The sequence below is a fragment of the Hyperolius riggenbachi genome, chromosome 11, assembly GCF_040937935.1.
Source record: "Hyperolius riggenbachi isolate aHypRig1 chromosome 11, aHypRig1.pri, whole genome shotgun sequence".
NCBI lineage: Eukaryota > Metazoa > Chordata > Amphibia > Anura > Hyperoliidae > Hyperolius > Hyperolius riggenbachi.
In genome coordinates, this window is record NC_090656.1 from 82,276,820 (window position 1) to 82,300,140 (window position 23,321).

The window sequence follows — 23,321 nt, forward strand, 5'->3', positions numbered from 1 at the left end:
ATCTGGCCCAGGAGCTTTATTTGGGGGGGGGGGGGGGACTGCCAAACCGCCTTCTGCAACTCCTCCATTGAGAAAGGGACCTCCAGCTCTGCTGCCTCAGCGGTGCCCAGCGCCGGCATCCTAGACCTCCTCAAGTATTGTTGCATTTTATATAACTGCTGTTCTTTGGAGTTCACCCCCGTCTGTTCAATATTATAAAGGGATTCATAGTAATTTCTAAAAAACGCACGTGATAGACTCACTTCCCACCCGCCTTCTCGAAGTCCCATCTAAAATCTGTGGGATATACAACTCCCTTTGCTGCTGTCTCAATGCCCTGGCCAATAACCTCCCACTCTTGTTCCCATGTTCATAGTACAGGCATCTGCATTTTGCTGCCATCTCTTTAGACTTCTGGAAGAGAAGTGACTTTAGTTTTTCTTCCCTGAACCCCCCCCCCCCCCCCCCCCCCTTTAGTTCCTGCCACATTGCAGGCAGCAAATTTTTCTTATGTTTTTTTATCTAACTCCTGCACCCGGTTCCAGGAGTCCATGATAGCTTTAGTTCTTTCCCTCTTCCTCCTTGCACCCTCTCTTATAAAAGAAAAAACCCTTATGACACACTTGTGTGTCTCCCAGAGGGTAGTCATAGTTATTTCTCTCATCTGAGTTTCCTTAAAGGGGAACTGAAGAGAGAGCTATATGGAGGCTGCCATGTTTATTTCCTTTTAAGCAATACCAGTTGCCTGGCAGCCCTGCTGATCCTCTGCCTCTAACACTATTAGCCATAGCCCCTGAACAAGCATGCAGCAGATTAGAGGTTTCAGACTTTAAAGTCAGACCTGACAAGAATAGCTGCATGCTTGTTTATGGTGTTATTCAGATACTACTGCAGAGAAATAGACCAGCAGGGCTGCCAGGCAACTGGTATTGATTAAAAGGAAATAAATATGGCAGCCTCCATATACCTCTTACTTCAGTTCCCCCTTTAAAGTAGTTCTTTAGCTCTGCACCAATCACCGACACCACCCGCTCATTCGATAATAATGCTTTATTTAAAGGGAACCTAAACTGAGAAGGCTATGGATTTTCCTTTTAAAATAATACCAGTTGCCCGACTCTCCTGCTGACCCTGTGTCTCTAATACTTTTAGCCACAGCCCCTCAGCAAGCATGCAGATCAGGTGCTCTGACTGAAGTCAGACTGGATTAGCTGCATGCTTGTTTCAGGTGTGTGATTCAGCCACTGCTGCAGCCACAGAGATCAGCAGGACTGCCAAGCAACCGGTATAGTTTAAAAAGAAACATCCATATCCCTCTCAGTTAAGGTTCCCTTTAATCTCCAATTAAATTGAGGGCTGCTCTCGTTATCTGTGACCAGTTCCAGGAACACCGGTGCATGATCAGATACTGCGGCAACCCCAATTCCAGACTGCGGATCCTCAGACAGCAGATTATGAGACACCAAAAAATAATAAATTCTTGTATAGCACTGGTGTAAACCCGAATAATATGTAAAATCCTTCTTAGAGGGGTGTTGTACCCGCCATATATCTATCAACTGCTGCCGTTGTAGTCCAGCCCTGGCTCTAGTCAGGAGTTTTTTTGAAAGGTGAGACCTCCCGGTTGAAGTGTCCATTTCAGGATCCAGACTAATATTTAAATCCTCCCAAGTATAACACTCCCTTCGGCAAATGCCTCAAGCCTCAGAAAAAATCGCTCCATATATCCAACCTGTCTCTCATTAGGGAAATAAACTGAACCCACTGTCAGCCTTCGCCCCTCAATTAGACCTTTAATCAATATATATCTACCATCCTCATCTCTTAATTCCTGTATCTGTTCCTACGGGAGAAAATCGCTTTACAAATGTTGTTTGTTGTTGTTCCATTCTGATATCCCTAGATCCCAGCAAAGCGTTACCTTTCACCTTTGACTGTTGGGAAAAACTAAAAAAGGCATGAGGAAACATTTTATTTTTAAAGTTTGGGGGTCCCCTTAAGGAGAAATGGTTTTCTTGGAAACAGGCTATTCCTATACCTTGCTTTTTAAAGGATCTTAGAATTGATGCCCGCTTTTCAGGCACATTCAGGCCTCTGGTGTTGAGAGACATCAATTTAACTCTTGTCATGGTCTATCCATGCTCCAAAACCCAAAATATTCCAGGCCAGATCGCCCAGAAAGTGGCACGATAAAGGAAGGGGAAATAGAAAAAAAAATAAAAACACCCCCACACACACTTCATTCATTTTCATTACACACCTTTGGTCTTCATTGTTACCCACACATAACCTTGGCCTCCTATGGGCCATACAATCCCATGACCCAACCATGTTACATGGGAGTCCGTCTCCGAGATCGTTGACCATGTCTTGAGGCGTGAAGCAACATGGAGACATAGTGCCCAGGCCCCAACCCACCCCCAGCCTATCACGAGCAAGGAAGAGGGGAAAAGAAAAAGAGAGAGATAAAAAAAAAGAGGAAAAACCCTTACAGGGGCAACCATGCCCAGTCTAGTAACCCCTCTCACTTATCCCCTTGTAATTATTAAACTCTGCTAATGATATCGATCTCCTCCTCCGATAGCTTTTACTCTCCACCTCTACACCTATATGTACTCGAAGGAGGGAGGAGGGGAGACAAAAAAAAAATTTTTTCCCCTTTTTAACAATATCACAATAATCATCATCCTCTTACATCATATACCACTTTACCTCCCTTTTAAAGTGGCACAATGTCTACATTCCTAAACCTAAATAACCTATAAACTAAACCTCCTCTTAGAATGACCCTTAGTCCTTACCTCCCGCCTCCACACCCTACTTCCTATATATAATTGGAGGAGGGAGGGAAAGGACACCATGTAAATATACAAATAAAATACATTTTAACACATTAATCCCTCTTCCACAAAACCCCACCCCACCCACTCAGTGTCACAATGATCATCATCCTCTTATATTCTATTCCATTCTTAAAACAACGTATTCAGTGTCTACATTCCTAAATAGTGATATCAATCTTCTATTGAAATGGCCTTTACCCTCCACACTTTGACTCCCTTCCTATATAATTGAAGGAGGGGAGAAAAAGACGCCATACAAGTGAACAAATACATTTTCCTTTTTAGAGTGCTACAGTGTCCACATTCCTATATAATAATATCGGCGTCCTCTTAGGATGACCTCTACCCTCCACCCCCACACCCCACTCCACTCTTACTTATAATTGGAGGAGGAGGGAAAAAGACACCACATAGATATACAGCTAGAAAAAATATTTCTCTTCTTCACATTAATCCCTCCCCTCCTCATACAGATTCACAGGGATAGTTATCTTCTTATAACCTATTCCATTCTCAAAACAATATATCCTCCCTTTTTTACCGCATTTATAGTGTCTACATTTCTATACAGTGCTATCGAACTCCTATCGAGGTATCCCCCACCCCCCCATATCTTGACTCCCCTCCTATATAGCTGGAGGAGGAGGGGAAAGGACACCACGCAGGAGAATAAATAAAGTGAATTTTAAACCATATAGCCCTGAAAAGTATCACTATAATTGTCATCCTCCCCTTTACAATGCTTCAGTGTCTACATACATAGATCATATATCACTCCTTCAATGAACTATAACACATCGTTTAACTTTCATATACATTATTCCCAGAGAGGAAAGGGAAAGCAAAAACAAGACAAAGCAAAGACAAAAACAAAAAACCAAAAACAAAACCATCCACTCTCACTCCCCTCCCCCAGCCCCCCCACCTCTTAATTTCTGATTCCCCCCAGTATATATATATCTTCCGACTCCCAGGCTGGGAGGGATGGTATCTCCAGGCCTAGTCTATTACAGAATTCCTGCAGGTCCTTCCTTCGGATAGCTTAGGCTTAATGTCACTTGGCCTTGACTTGCAACTAATTGAAATGGAAACCCCCATTTTTATATAATGTTTTTCCCTCTCAAGACCTCCAGGAGGGGTTTTAGTGCTCTCCTTTGGGCCAAGGTGAAGACGGCTAAGTCCTGGTACAATTGTATCTGAGCTCTTTTCATATTCCAGAGACCCTTTTGCTCTTGCTGATCTCTTAATATTCTCTTTCTCTGTGTAAAATAATGAATCTTACATATAACGTCCCTAGGGGTCCCGTTTCTTTCCCAATCCTATGGGCCCGATCAATGCATATATGAATATCCTCACTGTCCAGGTATCTGGAAAGATCCTTTGCAAGGCTGGAGCTAACTACTCTGCTTTTATCCTTTCTGGAAATCCACGGACCCTTATATTGTTGCGCCTATTACGATTTTGCAAGTCCTCAATCTGACCACTAAAGGTGGTATTCATATCTTTTTGTTTTTCCACAAGGGCCCTTAAACTACTAACTTCAGACTTCAGAGCTCCACTTCACCCACCACTGCCAGAACTTTTTGGGATACCTCCCCATCTCTTCTTTTATCACCTCGATCTCCGCCCTGGTGGAGTCCAAGATGGTAGTAGTTTGCAATTCTAAATCTGCTTTAGTTGGAAGTTCATGGAGATATGCCCATATCTCCACTAGTCTATGCATGTGATTGAGATAGACCTGGAGAGCTCTCAGCTGCCATGTTGTCCACCAGTCTACCTTGCTTCCCCTGTGCGGGCGAGGTAGCTGGGAAGTAATTTGATACCCTCGGTTGGGGTTGCTTTGGAGTATCTGGGGAGTTTTTCTGTTTATTTTTTCCCGTCATCACCACTGATCAACAATAGTGCCTTCAAACAGACTGCACCTGCATCCGCCAGGCAGACAATGCTGCAATGGCCAAATACTATTATACAGATTGGAGAGTAAAAAGTCTCCTATCAACTTCACAGAAGTCCCTCAGGGGGATTTTTAACCCCACTCAGCCTCAGCCTATCAGAGTGAACACCCAGTACCAGTCCACTTGTGTCTCTGTCTGCTCACCTTACCTCCATTAGGTGCATTGGTTTCCAGTCAGCTGGCTGAGACCCAAAGCAGCAACACAGGCTTGCAGACAAGAGAGTCTCCAGGCACAGGGAAGCGATGCAGGCTTTTCTGGCAAGTGAAGCGCCAGCTCCTCTGTCTGTGTGTTGCTGCTGGCTACCCCCTTGACACAGTGCAGTCCTTGGGCACGCTCGGGTAGCCTGCCGAATGCTGGAGGTGATCACGGAGGGGAGAGAGCAAGCTCCGCCTCCCTCCACACACTGTTGGCGGTTTCCCTTCGGCTAGGCAATTCCTGCCGCCCAGACCTCTCAGGCAGCTAGCGGGGGATGAGGCAGCGGCTCAGCCACGAGAGGGTTCAGGAGGATGCCCTTGACCTCCGCAAGCAGAGGACCACCAACCGCGTCTCTATCTCGCTCCAGGCGCATCCCACATGGGTCAAGTCTGGGCTTAGCGTCGGTGCATGGAGATGGTGGTAAGTCAGAGCCTTAGCGTGCACGTCCTCACGCCGCCATGTTAAACTACGCCCTGTAACACCCTAGGAAATCATTCTGGTAACAAGAGCATAGATTCTAGATCTTCAAATGCTAGTAGTTCTGCAAAGAAATGTTCCATCTAAGCAAGACACACTTGTCTTTGTACTGCACTGGTTTCCTTCACACACACTTGATGCCATCTGAACCAAATACATCTATCTTGGTCACATCAGACCCCAGGACATGATTCCAGCAATTCATACCCTTAGTCTGCTTGTCTTCATCAAACTGATGCAGGCTTTCTTGTGCATCACCTTTAGAAGCGGCTCCTTTGTGGACGATAGCCATGCAGACCAGTTTGATGCAGTGTGCTACATATGGTCTGAGCATTGACCCCTGAACCCCCCCCCCCCCCACACACACACACACACACACACACACACACCTTTGACCTCTTCAGCAATGCTGCCAGCACTCATACCTCTATTTGTAAAAGACAACCTCTAGATATAATGCTGAGCATGTGCACTCAACCATGGCGAGGCCTGTTCTGAGTGGAACCTGAAATGATGTATGGTGGTAGCAGTCTGTTGCCAAATAAGTGTCTCTCTCTTCTATGTTAGAAAGTTGGGAGCTATGTCTTTGGTGGTAAAAGACAAATGACTTGGTAGGTCTGCTGCATGAGAAAGTAATGACAGAAGAAAGCCCCAGTTCATGTACTAATATATTGAACATACTGTACATATTATCACATGTGATGGGTTTAACTTTTCCTTTTAAAAGTTTTTTTGCAAAAAAAAACCCTCCTTTTTTTTTTGCTCTTCCCTCTCCCCACCTGGGAGTCTGAAGTGAGAGGGGTATGGAGGCTGCCATATTTATTTCCTTTTAAAAAATGACAGATGCCTGACAGTCCTGTTGATCTTTCTGGCATCAGTAGTGTATGAATCACACACCTGAAACAAGCACATGGCTAATCCAGTCAGTATTCAGTCACCTGTTCTGCTGTATGCTAGTTCAAGGTCTTTGGATAAAAGTATTATGCTACGTACACACCAGACACACCAGACAATATTCTGGCAGATTTACCTGCCAGATCGAATATTTCCAACATGTCAGATTTGAATTTCGATCGATTTTTCGATTCTCCATAGAAGTCAACGAAAATCGATCGGGAAAAAACAACCGAAAAATCGATCTAAATTCAAATCGGACACGTTGGAAATAATCAATCTGGCAGGTAAATCCGCCAGAAATTTTAATGCTGTGTACCTAGCACAAGAGGCAGAGGATCAGTAGCAACTTGCATTGTTTAAAGAGAAATAAATATGTCAGCCCCCATATCCCTGTCACCTTCTAACTATCAGGCATGGCTAAGCATGGAAGCAGAAGTTCAGGGAGTTGTATACACTGACAGTGTGGAGATCAGTGCCAACTTGCCAATGAGCTTTTGCACTGGTTGCTCTTAGGAAATGAGGGGCAGAAAATAAATGTAGGTGAGGCATCTGACTTTTCTCTGAAGGGCAGTTTTTGGCCAAAGGCATTCCTGGAACTTTCTGTTTGGAAAGACATTGATGGAGCTTCTGACAGATAGGTACACAGGGCAGCAATAAGAATCCAAATTATGTTTTAACCCCTTACCACAGTATATAAAGGTTAAATATATGTTTTTCCTAGAATGTGAAGACTACTTCCTCTCTTGTTGTCTTGATTTCAGGCCTTCTTACCACTTTTGAAAAAAGCAGCAAAAGAAAATGTGGGAAAACCTCTTGGTTCTGACAAGTCTGCTTTAATAAATGTCTCCACATTGTTGGGCTCTATTGAAAGAACACCTGAGAGCTTCCCCTTTTTCCCAGTTGTATCCTACCGCTGCAGCAAGGTAAGATCTCCACACAAAAAAAAACAATGAATACATTATAACTAGTGTTGGGCGAACAGTGTTCGCCACTGTTCGGGTTCTGCAGAACATCACCCTGTTCGGGTGATGTTCGAGTTCGGCCGAACACCTGACGGTGCTCGGCCAAACCGTTCGGCCACATGGCCGAACTAAGAGCGTATGGCCGAACGTTCCCCGAACGTTCGGCTAGCGCTGTGATTGGCCGAACGGGTCACGTGGTTCGGGCCCGAACGCGCTCTGATTGGCCGAACGGTCACGTGGTTCGGGTAAATAAATACCCGAACCACGTCATATCTCCGCCATTTGTCTGTGGGTTTAGCTTTGGGTAGGCAGGCAGGGTAGTTCGCTCTCCAGCCACGCTAGCCAGGGTCCCCCCCAGTCATTGTGTGTCGCTGCTGGGAACAGTAGTACACCGCTCGCTCAGCCACACTATATATATAGCATTGTTTACTGCCACTGTGTACCTCACTCAGCCACGCTATATATAGCATTGTGTTTTCTGACACTCTGTGTACACGGCTTAGCCTGGCTATATAGCATTGTGTGTACTGCCACTGTGCACCTCGCTCAGCCACGCTATATATAGCATTGTGTTTTCTGACACTCTGTGTACACGGCTTAGCCTGACTATATAGCATTGTGTGTACTGCCACTGTGTACCTCGCTCAGCCACGCTATATATAGCATTGTGTTTACTGCCACTCTGTGTACACAGCTCAGCCAGACTACATAGCATTGTGTGTACTGCCACTGTGCACCTCGCTCAGCCACGCTATATATAGCATTGTGTTTACTGCCACTCTGTGTTCACCGCTCAGCCAGACTATATACCATTGTTTACTGACACTCTGTGTACACCGCTCAGCCAGACTATATACCATTGTTTACTGACACTCTGTGTACACGGCTCAGCCTGACTATATAGCATTGTGTGTACTGCCACTGTGTACCTCGCTCAGCCACGCTATATATAGCATTGTTTAATGACACTCTGTGTACACGGCTCAGCCAGACTATATAGCATTGTGTGTACTTCCACTCTGTGTACACCGCTCAGCCAGACTATATAGCATTGTGTGTACTGCCACTGTGTACCTCGCTCAGCCACGCTATATATAGCATTGTTTACTGACACTCTGTGTACACGGCTCAGCCAGACTATATAGCATTGTGTGTACTGCCACTCTGTGTACACGGCTCAGCCAGACTATATAGCATTGTGTGTACTGCCACTCTGTGTACACCGCTCAGCCAGACTATATAGCATTGTGTGTACTGCCACTCTGTGTACACGGCTCAGCCAGACTATATAGCATTGTGTGTACTGCCACTCTGTGTACACCGCTCAGCCAGACTATATAGCATTGCGTACTCTGCCAGTCAGTGTGTATATTGCTGGGATCAGTAATACTCCACTCACCGCCAACCACTATATGAGTTCACCATGAGTTCCTCAGAGACCTCCGCTGTGAGCAGCACTCCCAACAACAGCAACAGCCAACGCCCCACGCAAGCTATAACATCCACCCCAGCAGCCAGTGGTCAGCAGCAGCCCTCTCCGGAGGAGAATGTTGTGTCCATCGGTCCGTCGCCAGAACGATTAATGAGGGCTGCCATTGAGGAGATGATGGGGCCTGATGTGGAGGAGGAGGTCGGGCTCAGGCCAGCATCCCAAGTTAATGTTGAGGACGATGAGGGGTCTGTGTCTGGGGATGTTGGGGTGGCAGAGGTGGTGGGTGGGTCAGACTCAGGAGAAGAGTTGTATGATGAGGATGATGATCGGGACCATCTGTATGTGCCTCAGAGTCCGACCCCGGAAAACATGTTGTATCGTGTGTTTAGGTACTAAAATCTGCGTTCCCACTTCCCAGTACTGCCCGCAGTGCCCGGGTCCACGGATCCATATAATTTTTTGGGCAGCACTATCAAACTGTGGTACTATGAGTGAGTTGCCATGGTCCTTCTGTGCTGCCTGTCACACTCACCGTCTGTCTGCAGATGGATTGTTCAACACAGCTACGCCATCTGACATGTAGTCCTGGACCTTGACCATCTTCTCTAGGCGATTGGTGTTGGAGGACGTGGAACTGCCCGATTGCTGTTCTGTGGGCTGCTGCATAGGTGTCAGAAAATGTTCCCACTCCAAGGACACTGCCAATACCATTCCCTTTTGGGCACTAGCAGCAGCTTGTGTTCTTTGCTGCCCTCCTGGTCCTCCTGGGTTTGCTGAAGTCAGTCTGTCGGCGTACAACTGGCTAGAGAAGGAGGAGGATGTCAATCTCCTCTCTAAAGTCTCCATCCTCAAGGGCCTGCTGGAATTGTTCCATTTTTGACCTGTCTGACACTTTCTTCAATCAGTTTTTTAACATTGTGTTTGTATAAACTGGGTATAAACCCAGTAATTGGTGTTGTCCAGATTCCAGAATAATGAATAATAATGAATAGTGAATAATGCGCGGGCCGCGTTCAATGCAGTCTAGCATGAATTGAGCCATGTGTGCCAGAGAGTCCTGCCAGACTCCTCTATCTTCATGTTCTTGTAAGCGTTGTGATTGTTGTGATGCACCATATTCGTCACCAGCATCACTTTCTTCCTCTTCTGCTGTCCTTTCCCGCTAAATTGTGGAAGTCCAACGTGCACCGCTCTGTCCCTCGGCAGTGGGGGCATCCAATTCCTGCTCCAACTCCAGCTGTTCCTCGTCCTGTTCTTTCTCATAGCTGGGACCAGCGTTTCCTGAGGCAGGTTGCCTGATGTTGGTATCATCACGCTGATCGTTTTCATCTTCAGAATCCCCCACTTGCATCATGCCAGCGGTTTCCATCTTCAACATTGATTTCTTCAGTAAACACAGCAGTGGTATTGTAATGCTGACTGTAGAGTTGTCACTGCTCAGTCACGCAACGTGGATTGCTCAAAATTTTGGAGGACTTGGCAGAGATCCAACATGGTGGCCCAATCAGATCCACAGAAGCTTGGTAGCTACTAGCTGCTGGAATGCGCCTCGGCACTGCGCAAAAGCGTGCTAGCATGTGCAGCGTAGAATTCCAGCGCGTGGGCAGGGACATCACCCAGCGAGCGATGGTGCGCTAGATTGAAGCGCTCCTGCATCTCTTGGTGAGTCCTTCAGAAGCGGTACTGGACTTTTAACAATGTTTTTTTTTTTTTCCTTCAACAGAAGATCTGCCACGTTGGAGTGAGGAGGACGCCGCCGACCCCGACACCAAGCTGAACCCCGGCGAACTCCAAGCAGAGGATCTTCAGGAACCCTCAAGGCTTTGAGCAAGCTGAGGAGGATCAGCAGTCCCGACGAGACCTCTCCTCATATGCGACTGAGTGCAGTGGAGCTCCCCAGAACAACCTCTCAGTTGTCACTTTGTCACTGGTCACTTTGTCACTTTGTCACTTTGTCATTTTGTCACTTGTCACTTTGTCACTTGTCACTTCTCACTTTGTCACTTGTCACTTTGTCATTTTGTCACTTGTCACTTTGTCACTTGTCACTTGTCACTTTGTCACTTGTCACTTTGTCATTTTGTCACTTGTCACTTTGTCATTTTGTCACTTTGTCATTTTGTCACTTTGTCACTTTGTCACTGGTCACTTTGTCACTTGTCACTTGTCCAGATGATCTCGGTACACCTCCTGAGATTCAAATTCCTGCACACATTGCTCTGGGATTTGGGTGTGATGAATGATGCATCTAACTGGCCACTGGAGGCAATTAAGGCCTTCAAAACATTGAAAGCAGCTTTCTGTTCCGCCCCCATTTTGCGTCATGTTGAGTTGTTGACGTCATGTTCATCCTCGGCCTCGCCTTGCATTTCAGTGCGAGGTGCATTTTCCACAGAAAAAGGTTGTGAATCCGGGCACAACATTTGTGGCTGTTCCATTGACCTTTCACAGGTAGAAGATTGTGGGGGTGGGAATAGCTCCTCCGAATAGCCCATTGTGTCCTGAAAACTACTCATTGCATTGCTTTGCGCACACATTTTTTTGTCCTCATGCAAGGCCTGAGTTGCACCTGAAAGCGTGGCCTTCTCCTCCTGCGCCTCCTCCTGTTCCATCACGTCTGCTGCTGCTGGGTTAGCGTTGACGCCCGGTCCCTGTTTATTGAACCTCTTATCTTTATTACATTTATGACTGCATGGCGGTAAAAAGCATGCTATCCGCACGCTTCTTGTCCTCATGCAAGGCCTGGGTTGTTGTGTCTCAAAAAGCATGGCCTTCTCCTCCTGCGCCTGCTCCTGTTCCATCACGTGTGCTGCTGCTGCTGGGTTACCGTTACCGGTCCCTTTTCCTGGAACCTCTTCTCTGTATTACATTTATGACTGCATGGCGACAAAAAGCATGTTACCTGTGCAAAGAAACATGACATTTTCCACATTTAAAAGACAGTTTTTCCTTTGAAACTTTATAATCAATTTTCTCAAAAACTATAAGCTCTTTTTGCTAATTTTTTTTTCCTCTTGTACCCACTCCCAAGGTGCACATACCCTGCTAATTTGGGGTATGTAGCATGTAAGGAAGCTTTACAAAGCACGAAAGTTCGGGTCCCCATTGACTTCCATTATGTTCGGAGTTCGGCGCGAACACCCGAACATCGCGGCGATGTTCGGCGAACGTTCGCGAACCCGAACATCTAGGTGTTCGCCCAACACTAATTATAACCACTTAACACATTATTAAAGCCAGAGACTAAAATATTGATCAAGTTAATAATGGATAATTTCACCCCTATATACTTTATAATTCATACCCCCCTTCCCCCCCCCCCCACCACACACACACTGTAATTAGGGCACATGCTAACATCATACCTCCCAACATTTTAACTACATAAAACGGGACACTTAGGCTACACCCCTAACCACACCCCCAACATCCCCTAGTCACGACCACCAATTTTTTATTTTTTTTAAGAAATATTTTTATTTTAATTAATATTATTAATATTAATATTACTCCCTTTTACTCCCAAAAGGGAGCGTGAGGGTGCCCATGGGTGGGGGGGAGCATGAGGGTGCTCGTGGGTCGGGAGGAGGCGAGAAAAAAAACTGATCGAGGCACCAGCCCCGGGGATACCTATGTGGGATGGATGGCCGCCGCCATTTCTTTCTCCCTCCCTCCCTCCTAATGTGCTCCCCAGTGTCAGCCCCCTTCCCCCCCCCCCCCCCCCCCGCCTGCATAGTTAAATGCGCAGCGGAGCGGGCTGTCATTTAATCTTACCATTTCTGTGCGTTTCAACTGGTCTTCTCGGACGTCACAGGAAGCAGGAAGCTGAGAAGACCAGCTGAAACGCACGGCAATGGTAAGATTAAATGACAGCCCACTCCGCTGCACATTTAACACTGCAGGCGGGGGATTGACACTGGGAGGCACATTAGGAGGGAGGGAGAAATGGCAGCGGCCATCCATCCCGCATACGCATCCCCGGGGCTGGTGCCTCGATCAGTTTTTTTCCCCTCTTGCCCAGCGGCTGGGACAGAAGAGGGGGGCAGCGCGGGATGGCGGGAGGGCCCCCCCAAAATGGTACAGTATCGACGAAAAACGGGACTGTTGGGGACTAGCATCATTGCTATTATTACATTGGTGGAGTGCACATTCTGTCAGCAAGAGCCACATACCCCCTTCTTGGTAATTAGGACATGTACCCAGTGGTGTACTAAGCGGGTACGGAGGGGCGCTGGGTGTCACCATGGAAGGGTTGACACACGGGCTGAAATGATCGAGGCTCCAGCTGGCAGGGCCAATTAGAGTTGGAGAGTTTGGGGATGCTGGGTGGCCAACAAAATTCCTCACTCCCTCTCCATGGGCCCTCCTCCTGTGTCCCCTGTGCAGTAGGGTGCAGCGATGTGGCCTGTATAGAGTTGTCCCGAACGGCTCGGCCGTGAACTTATTCGCGCGAACATCGGTGGTTCGCGTCGAAACGTGAACTTTATTGCAAGTTCGACCCACCTCAATACTACATCATCATTGAGTTAAACTTTGACCCTCTACATCACAGTCAGCAGACACATGACAGCGAATCAGGCTGCACTCCCTCCTGGAGCCCCCCCCCTAAACAAGGCAGCTGCGTCGGCCATTATCTTACTCGGTGTTGCTGCAGTAGTGAGAGAAGGGAGAGGAACCTGCTGCAGAGATAGGGAAAGCTTATTTAGGCTCTTGTAGCTTGCTCCTAGCTGATATTTGTTGTTAAAAAGCACCACAAAAAGAGCTCTTTTCAGAGCTAATGTTCTTTTGAAGCCTTTTTTTTTGTGTGTGCCACTAACACTGCATTATACAGCCCTGTGTGTCACAGCTGGCCCTTGCTAATCGCTATACTGTGCAAGGCCCAGCACATTCAGTGCCTACCTTTTCACTGCACCTGTGTGTGTGTGACAGCTGCACATTTGTAATACCAGTCGGACCGTGCATACCTGTTTATGTCCACAGCACCTGCGTGACAGCACGCAGTGTTATATAATACCAGCAGTCACTGCATAACTGTTCACTGCAACTGTGTGTGTGACAGCTGCACATTTGTAATACCAGTCCAACCGTGCATACCCGTTCATGTTCACTGCACCTGCATGACAGCATGCAGGGTTATATACCAGCAGTCACTGCATAACTGTTCACTGCACCTGTGTGTGTGTGTGACAGCTGCACATTGTATTAATGCCAGCCACTGCATACCTGTTCACTGCACCTGTGTGACAGTACGCAGTGTTATATACAGTCAGTGCATTCATTTTCACTGGACCTGTGTGTGTGACAGCTGCACATTGTATTGTGTAATACCAGTCCGTGCCGCACATTGTATTATATACCAGTAGTCACTGCATACCTTTTACTGCACCTGTGTGACTGCACATTGTTCTACCAGCAGCCACTGCATACCTGTTCACTGCACCCATGTAACTGCACATTGTTGTACCAGCAGTCACTGCTACCTTTTTACTGTACCTGCGTAACCACACATCGTATTAGTCAAGTCAGTGCATACCTTTCACTTCATCCCCCCAATATGGACAAAACAAGAGGCAAAGCCAGAGGCAGGCCACCCGCCAGGTCTGTTTAAGGCTGCACTGTCATGATTTTGTGCGGCCCTCGACCAAAGTACAGTGTTCAGAAGAAGGCACGTGCCATCAACCCACAATATTGTCAGGACGTAGTTGACTAGTTAACACAGAACATCTCATCTTCCTCAGGTTCTGCACGGAAGCGTGACATATCTTCCGCCTCCTGCTCAGATTCTAGCACCCCACTTAACACTCCGTCGGCAGCCATCACTAAAGTGCCATCATCCCAGGGCTCAGCGGTGTGGAAATTTTTGTTTGTGTCTGCCTCAGATGAAAGCAATCCCATCTGTACTCTCTGCCACCGAAAACTGAGCCGTGAAAAGACCAAGACCCGCGTAGGGACAACTACCTTATGAAGGCACATGATTACAAAGCGCAAACTGCAATGGGATGACCACCTGGGGAAAAGCAGCACATGAAAGCAAAGCCACACACTGCAGTGTAAGATACCATCACACAATTATTTCTCAAAAAAGGCGATACCCAAACTGAAGGTTCACCTGCCCATTGAAGTCTATGGCGGTTCGAAAGTTTGCGTGTTCGGGTTCGCGAACCTAAAGTCGGACATTCGAGACAACTCTGTAAGTGAATCTCGTCTGATCCAGATGCATCCATTCTCCTCGGCAGCTGACTGCTCACTCTACTTCCTGTTTCCTGCGTGTCGCTTCATTACATGTGATCAGAGATCGGGTGGGCAGAGAACGGCCGGCTGCCGAGGACCATGGACGCATCAGGATCAAGTGAGAGCCTTACTCTACAAGGGGACAGAGGAGGGGGCCCATGGAAAGGGTGAGAGGAATGAAGTCCGCCCCCTTCCCCACGGGGTACCACTAGTCCACAAGGCAAGCTATTTGGTGATATGGGTAGGTACCACCAGGGATGTCATATGGGGTGGTACCACCAGACCACCATAGATGTCACATGGGGATACCACTAGAGTTCCACCCCCTCAAAACTCCTCTCACAAAAATGGGGGAGAGGGTTTCAGCAAATAATCAGCACCGGGTTTCAAATACCATAGGTACACCACTGCAGGTACCCACACTTTACATTTAGGGCATATTTCCCCAATCAATTCTGACAAGCATTGCATTTTTAAAGTTTACTTTTACCCAGAATTAGGCCACATACCCCCCTTCCACCTCCCACCCTCAGCAGTTAGAGCACAGACACTGTCTAAAATATGTTGTTAATCTTAATAAGTAAATGAATTATTCTTTGACAATATCTTAATTAAAGTTCCATCGCCAGTATCACCTACACCTTGATTGAAGATTTTATCGATGGATGTTCATGACCTGCCGCTCACACAATTACATTTCCATAGCAGGCAGTTCATCAGCTATAACAGCAAGTCCTGTACAACCACAGTTTATAAATTCCCAGAGTAGGAATTTTTGTTGGCTGTAGATGTACAGGACTTGCAATACCTGATAAACTCCCATCTGTGGAAACTTACCAGCTTTAGTTGCTACAGATTTTGCTCTAGGTGCTAAACTTGTTTCATCAATCTCTCCTTGGTCTTTAATAAAAGGTGGTGAATCTAAGCTTCAGCACCTAAACGACTGGAACTGCATCAAACTCTTCTCAATTACAGTAAGGGGTGGTATAATTGAGCCCTGGTACCCAAACCCTGGCCCTTCCAAAGAATTATTCTTATGTGCCAAATAGCAGGCTGTGTAATCGAGTCCTTGCACCAAAACCACCTTCTCTGCATTTAACTCTTCTCAGGTTCCACTGAGAGTTGTTGTAAGTTGGGTGGAGCCCACTATCGGTCAATTACAGTTAGCAGGTGGTAAAACTGAGCAACAGTGTCCATGCCAATTTATACCAATAAACAGATCTTGCTTAAGTAGCTAGGCACAGCACTGCACAGGTTTAAAATGAGGCTAGGCAGTCTGAATTGTCAATTAAAGCACACCTGAACTGTGCTTAAAATTGCAGACTTTTACTTACCTGAGGTTTCTTCCAGTACCCGTATTCCATGAGGTCCATGGGTGTCCTCTGGGACCCCTCAGTTTTTCCGCTGGTGGCTCTGTAAGCTGTGTGACCCGAACTCCAGTCGCTCCAATTAGGCATGTGCGGTCACATCTACACACTCTTCACATTTGCGCTTCCGTCGCTGGAAGCCTTCTGCACATGCGCGGTTCTCAAAATAATGAACTGAGTAGGTACACAATGCTCCTAGCATCGGGAGCACAATAGAGATGGGAACACAGACTGAACTGCGCATGGCGTTCAGGTGGCACATTTATGGAGCAGCCAGCATGGGGGGCTTGAAGAAGCCTAGGTAAAAGTTCAGGTGTGCTTTAAATATCAAAGTGTAATATGTAAATGCAGTTACACTTTGGAATCACTAGGCGCAGAATAAAATGTCATCTGAGTGTAGAAAACCTGTTCCAACAAATCTGGAGTTCTATGATCACGATGAACACATCCTCATGGGCAATTATGTAGGGTTGTGAAGTTTTCAGATGTTTTTGCTGTGCCATACTAATATCCAAGTATGAATAGGTCTGTTATAAAACTAAAATGTTTTTCTGCAGGCTGCCCTTAATATGCTCACTCGATGCCAGTCGGTGGACTATAAGAAAGATGGAATAGTGTGCACTGCCCTTCACCCAGGATGGGTGCAAACTGATCTTGGAGGCCCACAGGTTAGTATGTAGGCTGTGTGCCTAGTATTTCAGAAAGCTGCACCACTTACACTAGATTACACAGAAACATATTCTAGTCCAATGGTTGTAACAGTTCCCAAACATGTCTTTGACAGTATTGTGTTTTTAAATATAGCATAGAGTCAGCTGTGCTTTCTCAATCAAACAGAGCATCTAGAGACTTAAAGAGACACTGAAGCGAAAAAAAAATATGATATAGTGAATTGGTTGTGTACTATGAATAATTACTAGAAGATTAGCAGCAAAGAAAATATTCTCATACTTTTATTTTCAGGTATATAGTGTTTTCTCTAACATTGCATCATTCTATAATATGCGCAGATTACACAACACTCAGCATTCAAAATGAGTCTTTCAGAGCAGTCTGTGAAGTAATGACCTCTCCTCTAGCAGAGAAAAGTAAATAGTCCAGGAATAGTTGAGATAATAAAAGTCAGATAACAGCCCTCTCCACGACTAAGGGCTGGTTCAGACGGACGCTTGCAGAGCGTTTACTGCCAGCGTTCGAGGCTTGGCGTTAAACGCTCCCATTCAAGTGAATGGGAGCGTTTGTACCAAGCTTTTATGCGCGTTTGCACCAATGCGGCGTTCGGGTCCCGATTTTCACTGGCGTTCAAGGAGCCCCCGGAAGCTACATGTTGCTTCCAGGGGCGGTTAACCGCGACGGGTAATGTCCCCCTAGGGGAAGACAAAACGAGACCGCATCCGAACGCAATGCGAACGCTGCTGAAAGCCCGAATGCATTGCCGCCGCGACGCCAACGAACGCGACGCCTCCAAACGTCCGTCTGAACCAGCCCTAACTTAGTCGGAGAGCTTAATGGCTTGTTTGCATAGAGATGGAGGAGTTTCTCAACTCTTCCTGTACTGGAAACAATTACACTGATGTATCTGATCTTAATGTTTTATTTCTTAGCTGTGCTACACATACAAATCATAATATCATCATTTTTTTTCGCTTCAGTGTCTCTTTAAAGGGAACCTGAGGTGAGAAGGATATGGAGGCTGCCAAATGTATTTCCTTTTAAACAATACTATTGACCTGGTAGTCCTCCTGATCCTCTGCCTCTAATACTTTTAGGCATAGACCCTAAACAAGCATGCAGCAGATCAGGACCAGGTACTCTGACTTAGCTGACTCAGGTTTTACAGGATAAGTAATGTACTTGACAGACACTACTTATGCTAGAAGATCACCAGGGCTGCCAGGCAACTGACATTGTTTACAAGTAAATAAATGTCGCTCTCACCTCGGGTGTCCTTTAACACATACAAACTAATTTAAATGTCCAGTAAGAAAAAATTATGTGATCGACAAACAGTTCAAGTATTTGAAAATGGAAGTCCACTTTACCACAGTGTCATTTTTATGCTACATCTGATCTTATTACAAGAACAATATTAAAGTGACTCCTGCACATTCTCGGCATCAGTGAAGTCAAATTATTGAGACAACACATATTTCTTTGGTTTTCTGTGCTTTTCAAGAGAAACCACTCAGCTCTTCCCCAGATACAGAAGGCTAAACTTCTATCGATCTTGTATTGAATTACCTTATCAACCGTTAGTGTTATTCGGAAACCCTGATTTTTCCATGCACAGAACTTCAGAAGCTTCACTTGTGGACAGAGTCATGGACCTGCATTCTACACAACTCGCTTCATGTGACTCTAATGCTTCCTCCTCCTGGCTTGGAAGTAGGAAACATCAGATTTGCATGAAGCACAAGATGGTACGCAACTCCGTGCCTCTCTTCGCTCGTAATGGTGCTGTACTGCTGTCTATGTACGGGATTATCCAGGTTCTGAGTATGGAAACCCAGATTTGAACAACAACACCACTTGCCATGCTTATTGCCATGTAAACAAAACATTTTCCTGATTTCATCAAGTATGTTAGGTAGAAACAAATAAAGTTACAGTATGTACACACCTGAAAGGAAGCAGCACAATCATTTTGGGGGCCAGTGTACTGTGTGTACATGTGTCCTTTAATATTGCCAGCTTTCTCTTCAGCAGTCTCCCTTCACTGGTAAGTTGAGAGGGGCATGTTTGTTACAACCCCTGACCTTCTCCCAGTATACTGATCACCCAAGGCTTTGAATAAGATGTGTTGAGGCACACAGCAATGTCAAATAAGCACAGGGTTTCTAAAATGTAATACTAAAACTTATTGGCTGAAGCAAGGTTGGGACAACACAATCAGAGACAAACTGATGCCAAAGATCATGGCTGTCCACCTGGATGATTGAGTCATATGATTCTTGGACCTGAAGAACTCCATAGGTGAGGAAGGGAGGAGTGTTTGGGGAGGGGGATACATTATTAGGTTTTTTGGACAGGAGATATAGTAATATATATATGTGTGTATACATATAGTGGCTTGCAAAAGTATTTGGCCCCCTTGAAGTTTTCCATATTTTGTCACATTACTGCCACAAACATGAATCAATTTTATTGGAATTCCACGTGAAAGACCAATACAAAGTGGTGTACACATGAGAAGTGGAACAAAAATCATACATGATTCCAAACATTTTTTACAAATAAATAACTGCAAAGTGGGATGTGCGTAATTATTCAGCCCCCTGAGTCAATACTTTGTAGAACCACCTTTTGCTGCAATTACAGCTGCCAGTATTTTAGGGTATGTCTCTACCAGCTTTGCACATCTAGAGACTGCTGAAATCCTTGCCCATTCTTCCTTGCAAAACAGCTCCAGCTCAGTCAGATTAGATAGATAGCATTTGTGAACAGCAGTTTTCAGATCTTGCCACAGATTCTCGATTGGATTTAGATCTGGACTTTGACTGGGCCATTCTAACACATGAATATGTTTTGTTTTAAACCATTCCATTGTTTTATGTTTAGGGTCTTTGTCCTGCTGGAAGGTGAACCTCCGCCCCAGTCTTAAGTCTTTTGCTGACTCCAAGAGGTTTTCTTCCAAGATTGCCCTATATTTGGCTCCATCTATCTTCCCATCAACTTTGACCAGCTTCCCTGTCCATGCTGAAGTGAAGCAACCCCAGAGCATGATGCTGCCACCACCATATTTGACAGTGGGGATGGTGTGTTCTGAGTGATGTGCAGTGTTAGTTTTCTGTCACACATAGGGTTTTGCATTTTGGCCAAAAAGTTCCATTTTGGTCACATCTGACCAGAGCACCTTCTTCCACATGTTTGATGTGTCCCCCACATGGCTTGTGGCAAACTGCAAACGGGACTTCTTATGCTTTTCTGTTAACAATGGCTTTCTTCTTGTCACTCTTCCATAAGAGCCAACTTTGTGCAGTGCACGACTAATAGTTGTCCTATGGACAGATTCCCCCACCTGAGCTGTGGATCTCTGCAGTTCGTCCAGAGTCACCATGGGCCTCTTGACTGCATTTCTGATCAGCGCTCTCCTTGTTTGGCCTGTGAGTTTAGGTGGACGGCCTTGTCTTGGTAGGGTTACAGTTGTGCCATACTCCTTCCATTTCTGAATGATCGCTTGAACAGTGCTCCACGGGATGTTCAAGGCTTTGGAAATCTTTTTGTAGCCTAAGCCTGCTTTCAATTTCTCAATAACTTTATCCCTGACATGTCTGGTGTGTTCTTTGGACTTCATGATGGTGTTGCTCCCAATATTCTCTTAGACAACCTCTGAGGCCATCACAGAGCAGCTGTATTTGTACTGACATTAGATTACACACAGGTGCACTCTATTTAGTTATTAGCACTCATCAGGCAATGTCTATGGGCAACTGACTGCACTCAGACCAAAGGGGGCTGAATAATTATGCACACCCCACTTTGCAGTTACTTATTTGTAAAAAAATGTTTGGAATGATGTATGATTTTTAGTTCCACTTCTCACGTGTACAGCACTTTGTATTGGCCTTTCATGTGGAATTCCAATAAAATTGAATTATGTTTGTGGCAGTAATGTGACAAAATGCGGAAAACTTAAGTTCAAGGGGGCCGAATACTTTTGCAAGCCACTGTATATATATCTTAGCTAATTGATCAGCAGCACTTGCCATTTATTTGTTAGCACAGCTTCCACTTCCTGAGACAGTGGAGGTTCTGCATGTTTCCTGTTATACAACAGATATGTAGATGGGAAGACTTGAGTGTGCAAACAAATCACATTTTAAATCTCACTTATTTATTTTTCTACATTCTTATTTTCAGGCTCATCTCACAGTTCAGCAAAGTGTAAGCGGTATAGTTAAAGTGTTGACCAATCTTTCAGAGAAGCATTCTGGGATTCTTGTGGACTGGGAGGGAAACACTATTCCATGGTGAAAAATGTGTCTACACTGTTAAGAGTTGTATTTGTATGTACCCCTAACTCAACATTTGTTTGACCTATTCGTACAGTCTAATTGATATTGATGTTCTAAAACACAGACGTCAAACTCCAATTCTTAAAGGCCATATTCATGCTAATGTTTACAATGGAATGAGAAATGTGTTCTATTTGATGAATCTTTCCTGATTCAGTCCCATTAAGTGTCTCAAAAATATGTGAGGACATTGGCTGTTGAGGACTGGAATTCAATATCCCTGTCTTGAAGTAATTTTAAAGTGACTTACAAAATCTAATAAACTTCAAGTTTGTCTGTCTTGTTTAATTAATAAAGTTGTGTATATTCAAATAAGTTGTGACAACCCTAACAATAATGACATCCATACTCTATAGTTTTGTATGGGGAAAATGAATCTGTGTTTTGATTTTCTGAACTAAATGACAAAATTAACTACTTGCGGAACTTTGCTATGTATATCGCCCCTGGTAGACTCTACTTGCAGATAAGGGCATAGATATATGCATCTGATTGTTTTTGCCGCCGCACCCAATTACGTGTGCGTCCATGAACATTCTCGTCGCCGTCCCACCAGTCAGTGATCGGTGAATGGGAAAATGTTTTCCCAAAGCCGATCAAAGTGCCAGTGACCGAGATGCAGGTATACATTTCCAAATTGAAAGTATAATACACATCCACAGCACTTCCTGGGTGCCGTTTACAGTACACAGAAAAAAGTGTGTGTGTGTGTGGGGGGGGGGGGGGGGGCATCTAGTGGTCAAAAAGTAAAACTACACTCACATACTCTATAATATATGTAAAAAAATTTTTTTTTTTTTATATATTAACCATTTTCACCCCACCCCATGGTTGCCAAAATAAACTTCTAAAAAAAGTGACATCATTTAAAAACAAACAAAAACATAAATAGTTACTTTTTTATATGTATGTCATGAGGGTATATTACAGTATATATAGTATAAAAAACACTATATGGAAAAAATACACCTTTATTTCCAAATAAAATATTATCACCATATGTTGTACTAGGAGCATCATTTAATTGTTGTTATAACTGGGACAAATGGGCAAATAAAATGTGTGGATTTTATATATAGTAGCACTTTTAAATTTTTAAACTATGATGGCTGAAACCTGAGAAATAATGACTTAAAGAGAGCCAAAGGTGGGCTCAAAAAAAAAAGTAGGCTACCTGATTTGCAGGGTTGAGCGGATCAGGTAACCACAAAAACATCCGCTCCTGTGGGCTGCAATGGCCCACTTTCACTTGTGTGACCCCTGGGTCATGACTCTGCAATGAGAGACTGTGTTGTCTCTCAAAGCATGCAGGGTGGCAGGGAGCGGCAGGAGGCAGCCAGGGGGAGAGAGCTGCCCAATGGCTGCTCAGGAAACCATGTAGGAATGCCCCTGGCGGGCGTTTTAAATAGAAATGGCTGGAACGGTTCCAGCGAAGGTGAACTTTTGCGGAAGTTCGATTCACCCCCATAGTTCGCCATTACGGTCAACTTTGACCCTCTACATCACAGTCAGCAGGCATATTGTAGCCAATTAGGCTACACTCTCTGCTGGAGCCACTCCCCCCCCCCTTATAAAAGGCAGGCAGCCCCGGGCTTTACACTCACTCGTGTGCCTGCATTACTTAGTGAAGGGACAGCTGCTGGCAGACTCTCATAGGGAAAGATTAGTTAGGCTCTTGTAGGCTTGTTAGCTTGCTCCTGGCTGATTGTTATTGCTAAAATAGCACCCCTCAACAGCTCTTTTGAGAGCTAATGTTCTCCTGATGTGTTTTTTTTTGTGTGCGTGTTGCCCACTGACACTGCATTATACAATCTGTTGCAGCTGGACCTTGGTAATTGCTATTACTGTGGCAGCCTGGCCCTGCCTAACTATCCATACTGGGACATCTACCTATGCCTACTTAACTACTGGGGCACCTACTTACCTATACGGGGACACCTACCTATGCCTACCTACCTACCTATACTA

At 45.3% G+C, this 23,321-nt stretch overlaps 1 protein-coding gene across 1 annotated transcript in view; it reads left to right on the forward strand.

The window, feature by feature from the left end:
• Positions 1 to 21,419, forward strand: part of LOC137538016 (C-signal-like) — a 39,607-nt gene extending 18,188 nt beyond the window's left edge. The window contains exons 4-6 of the mRNA XM_068259941.1: positions 7,108 to 7,269; positions 16,896 to 17,006; positions 21,199 to 21,419. Of these exons, the coding sequence (XP_068116042.1) occupies positions 7,108 to 7,269; positions 16,896 to 17,006; positions 21,199 to 21,312 (387 nt within the window). The 3' untranslated portion in view covers positions 21,313 to 21,419. The remainder of the gene's footprint in view (positions 1 to 7,107; positions 7,270 to 16,895; positions 17,007 to 21,198) is intronic.
• Positions 21,420 to 23,321: the final 1,902 nt, after the last annotated feature.